Below are 5,138 nucleotides of genomic sequence, written 5' to 3'. Positions count from 1 at the left end.
TATTCAAAATAAATGCCTTTTAAGAATAAAATATTTGTATTGGGAATTCAAATCTTCACATTATCCTAATAAGGTGACCATATTCAAATTGTTAAAAAAAAAAAAAAAAAAAAAAAAAAAAAAAAAAAAAAAAAAAAAAAAAAAAAAAAAAAAAAAAAAAAACATTTTCAGATATTCAAAGCAGAATTGATTTTTCAATTAATTAATGAAATCCAATAAGAGCTGCATGATGAATTGTTTACACCAAAAATATAATCATTAAAAGTGATTAATTAGAATTTAAGTTAAAATAAATAAATTAGAATTTCCAAAACTAACTCGAAGGAGTTGAGATTACCCCACCAATTAAAACAGTCGCATCAAATAGTAAAACAAAATTTCAAAACTCTGTACGAAAAGCTTATGAGAATTCAAAAGTAAAAACAAACAGATATTTGTAGCCAACCTGCTTTGTGCCCGAACGCTGTTCGATCATATATCAATGACGTCACATAGAGACATCTTTGAAAATACACACCATGCACAGCACAGCACACATATTTATTCAAACAAAAACCATATAAACTCAATATCATATTTCAAGCATCAATCAAACATGTACTGATTGTTCCAAGCTGAAAACAAAAATACTTGCAGAATCAAGATAGAGATAGAGAGGCGGACATAGTTGTCTGTATTGACACAAATAGTTGGTAGATTACAATCTATGTCAAGAAACACCAAGCCAGGTAGTTTGTTCATAAATCTAAAAAACTTAATCCCATTCCAATCTCAATAAGCTAGAAAAGAAAAAGAAAGAAAAGATAGAAAGACGAGACCCTCCCCCGTCACCATAATTAACACACGGGTTCGTGGATATGAATATGAATATGGATATGGATATGTTACAAATGACTAGTGAGGTCAGGGTGACGATGACGACGACGACGACGAAGTCCAACGATGGGGTAGCTAGCACTCAATTCAGCAGCCAAAACAATGTAAATTAGCGAGAATCCCAACAAGCCAAGGGAAGCCCCTTTGAGGCTCACAAAGCTCTTGAAGACCAGTTTTGTTTGAAATCATCATAAGTGCAACAAGTATAATAATCAGTACAACGGGCTTTTCACTCTGTTTAATAATTTTTCTGATCCGCAGTGATGGTGCATTTTGTAGGCATAAAAAATGTGGGCACTTAAAAAAAAAACAAAAAAAAAAAAGAATGACACGCCAAGGCCAGCAATTCAAATAACACTTACCCCGAATGGCTTTCTTTCTTTCTTTCTTTCTTTCCTTCCATGTCTTCTTTGGCCAAAATGGATTCACAACGGTGGGATTAGACCGTCATATGGAATTCTTATTCATCTTTCTCCTCTTACGCTGTTGAGGCCATACTCAATCTGGTAAAAACATTGGAAACACACACCAAAAAAAGAAAGGAAGAGAAGTATAAAGACAAAACAATATATAAGCAGAGATCAGAAATAGCATTTGAATCTTTCTTTAAAAGATAACATGCCTTATCACTGAGTTCGGGATGGTTTCTGTTTTAACCCCACCTCCAGGATTTAATGCCATCTTAAGCGCAGCATTTGGCTTCACATGTCAAACCAGAATAAAATGAAAACTTGTAAGGTAGTACAGAAAAAGGACCATGTCAAATTAAAGATAACCAATAAAAGGAATGAAAACCCACACCTTTGACTCCATATGCATGATATCTCCATTTACACAACTGTTCTCCAACTGAAGTTCAGAATCTGCCTCGCACGAATCAACCACAGATGTCCCTGGATTGTTACTTTCATCAGCACTTCCTTCTATGCTCCCAGCATTTCCTTCACTACTACCCGCAGCAAACCCGACATTCTCGCAGGAACTACTTTCACTTGCCAAGGTAGTGATCACACTGGAATTAGATGCACATCTACGACCAATTTCGATACAAGGAATTTTTTCTGACTCAAGTTTCTCTTTTGTACACCCTTTGTCACTCTCTACACTTCTAGATACTTTCCTTGAAGAACCACTACCAATACTAGAGACACCAAAAGTCAACTCTTCAGTTTCCCGAGTGATCGTCTGACACATACTATTCTTCTCATCAATATTTTTAGCTTCAACATCAGCTTCCGGATGCTCAGAAGAAGCACTATTTGAAAATTGACTGATGTTGGATGAAACGGAATCCTGCCTTCTAGGACTAATAGACCGTCGTTTTTCAGGAAAACCATGCTCTCCTTCAATTCGATTGAGATCATTTTTTCTCTTAAGGTATCTCTCACCACTGCCACTCCTACAATTTTGTACATCTTCTTGATTTGGTCCATCAGAACGTTGCAAAGCTGACACCCTTGAAGCACGAGGTCTATGACCTTCTGGAAACACAAAAAGAGGGATCTGCCTTCTATGGACATGAGAAACAAAGATTTCCATTCCTGGCTTCCAAAACATGTACATATTTACATTATGCTTGAAGTCATCAACTGTTGAACGTATATCAAACTGCTGCCCTTCTTGAATTATCTCTCCCTGCTTCCTCTGCAGACCCATGAAAAACGCACAATGGGCACATGGCTTGGATGTGTCGACATATTCATGTGGATAAGGATGACACTGTAACTTTCCGTTAGTATTCCTCTCAATCTGCAGACAATTACGAAAACCCATGAGCAACGGGAAGACATTTCTATTACCTGACAGTTTAATTCAATTCAAGAACAGAAATGCTTCATAGTTGAGAAACAGTCTTATTATTACCATAATTCATTTGAATGTAAAAAAAATACCTTCAATGTTAACTGCCTAAGCCGAGACTCTACCCATCCTTTCCAAGTGCGTAGGTCATCAGCATCAGCTGCTACTATATCAACTTGCAAATAGTTTTTGTAGCTTTCAAAAAACAAATACGGCTCAAAAAGAGAACTCCACTGTGCTTTATTCAGCTCAATTTCCTGATGAATTGAAATTTCCATAAACAATTAAAGTAACAGGAAATGCCTTCTGTACTCTTAATCTCTGCCTATTAATTAGTAACCACGTAAAACAAGAAATGTATGCATGCATGATACCTCACAAACTCTGTTACCAAACTGGAACTGTTCCATCATAACTCGGAGCGTACTTGTAGAAACATTGTAGCTAGAATTCATGCATGGATATGCAGGTGTTATAATAGGCATATGATGAGTTCTATCGCGATGATTTTTACGAGGATCCCATACAGAACACCCAAGATCATCCTCCTCAATTCCACATAACATCACAGGGTTTGGCCAACGCCACTGGGTATAGACTCTGAAAAATCGAGACAACAGCATACTTGGTACTGCATTTGGATAAAGTTGACAAACCCGTGCCACAAGAAGTGCCAAGTTTACCCCACCAAGAAATCCAGTAACCTGCTCAAGCATGTGATAAGAGTATTAAAGCAGGAAAGAAATGTATCAACTAATCAGCCATATATACACAGTATTAAAAGACACACACATTTGAATAAACACCTCGCCTTTTTGCCCAAAACTTCAAGCATCTAAGTGCTGTTCGAAAATTCTGCGTACACAGGATGAAACAAATGGGGATTACAGTTTCCAGACAGGAATTTTAGTGTGCAAGAAATTCACAAAAAGAAGGCTGTAAAATAGAAAGCCACTCACCTCAATATTTGGAACAAGCTTTAGAATTTGATCAGCAACCCGACAACCATTAAGACTTCTAACAGTTTGCTCATCAACATTATACAGGACAGACACGTCAGAGATATCCAAATCCTAAAAGTAAACAGTGACAACAAAAAACAAACACAATTTTCACAGCCATACCACAAGGAAGGTCAAATAGAACATGATATGTTCAAACGCAATACAATTAGGCAATGTTTTGCAACAAGATAATGAACAAGAGCCAACTGCCACTTACTTCAGGCACAACCAGATGAGATATACTAGCATAAAGTAGGTCAATAGATATTCCATCAAACTTGAATTTCATCACTGGGACATGAGCATCAGGAACTGGCTGCAACTCAGTCACTTCTTCCAGTTCTTCCAAAATATTGTGTAATATATAAAAGAAATCCTCCTGAAAAAAATAAAAACAGATATAGGATTATATTCTTATCAAACCATCATAAGTAAGAGAACAAAATAACTCACATCTAACACTCACCTCCCTGTTCACATAGCATGGCCCAACACATAACGTGTCTATATCAGCTCCAGGTCCATGCACCTACAACAACACAAACCCATGCAACAACCGATTGACAAGTACGAAACAAATGTAAAAAGCCCCATAAGGTATGTAACACATGAAAACGAAAAAAGAAAAAAGGTAAACATTTCACATTTTCAATATTATAGAGGTGTTACAAAGGATTTCGGCTGAGGACAAATCACACAAAAACCTTGGAAGCTGCTATACAATAACTGCTTAGAAGAGGTAATTTTTGTGACCAACATTTGGTCTTTGAACTATATCTGTCAAGAGAAAGCTCAATTCTACAACATTCTGAAAACAGTAGCCAAGAGTGGTTTCTGGGAAGAATAAGATTATATGGGTTGACATCACCTTGACTCGTGCTGGAAACTTTGGCTAGGTAACAGTCCAGACCTTTTGGAGAGGCCTCTAAGAATGATGGATGGTGAGGTGAAAGGATCTGGTTTTTACCTATCCTAGCTTATGTCTTCTGCCATTTTTGTAACTTAACTTGCCGTGAAAGAGGGATAGATGACTTATCCCCTGTCTCTTAGTGAGTTACTCACGAATTGTTTCTTCCCCACCGCCCAAAAAAGAAATGCAATCATAGCAACAGACTATAAATTAACTAAGACGCTACATGGGACAGGTGCACCATAGAATTGAAGGCATATAAGTGTAATGGCAAAGGCACCGAAACTGTTTACAGATCATGGAGAAGAAATAGCAGAGCAATAATTGTGCATACCCCGAGACGATAGGAACCAAAAGTAAAGATCACAGCATTTGCATCCTCCACCATTTGATCTGTATAACCTTTAATGAGAGTAAGCTGTTTTACCCAGTCTTTCACAATCTAGAGAAGTATAAAAAGAGAAAGGAAATAGACAAACGCATTAGTCAGAGAGATAAAATACAAAGTTAAAGGAGCAAAATAGTAAAATATCGACCACTGCAGCAAT

The 5,138-nt window shown here is 36.9% G+C and overlaps 1 protein-coding gene across 1 annotated transcript in view; it reads right to left on the bottom strand.

The window, feature by feature from the left end:
• Window positions 1-650: 650 nt before the first annotated feature.
• Window positions 651-5,138, bottom strand: part of LOC111494590 (nuclear poly(A) polymerase 4-like) — a 5,599-nt gene continuing 1,111 nt past the window's right edge. Inside the window, exons 3-12 of the mRNA XM_023144556.1 lie at window positions 4,925-5,032; window positions 4,147-4,209; window positions 3,898-4,059; window positions 3,636-3,749; window positions 3,469-3,531; window positions 3,051-3,380; window positions 2,769-2,933; window positions 1,678-2,625; window positions 1,499-1,575; window positions 651-1,379 (exon numbers count right to left, since the gene is read on the bottom strand). Coding sequence (XP_023000324.1) covers window positions 1,355-1,379; window positions 1,499-1,575; window positions 1,678-2,625; window positions 2,769-2,933; window positions 3,051-3,380; window positions 3,469-3,531; window positions 3,636-3,749; window positions 3,898-4,059; window positions 4,147-4,209; window positions 4,925-5,032 — 2,055 coding nt within the window. The 3' untranslated portion in view covers window positions 651-1,354. The remainder of the gene's footprint in view (window positions 1,380-1,498; window positions 1,576-1,677; window positions 2,626-2,768; window positions 2,934-3,050; window positions 3,381-3,468; window positions 3,532-3,635; window positions 3,750-3,897; window positions 4,060-4,146; window positions 4,210-4,924; window positions 5,033-5,138) is intronic.

Source organism: Cucurbita maxima, unplaced genomic scaffold (assembly GCF_002738345.1).
Source record: "Cucurbita maxima cultivar Rimu unplaced genomic scaffold, Cmax_1.0 Cma_Scf00020, whole genome shotgun sequence".
Taxonomy (NCBI): Eukaryota; Viridiplantae; Streptophyta; class Magnoliopsida; order Cucurbitales; family Cucurbitaceae; genus Cucurbita; species Cucurbita maxima.
Note: the sequence above shows the minus strand (reverse complement) of the source record. Positions and strands in the feature narration are given on the sequence as shown.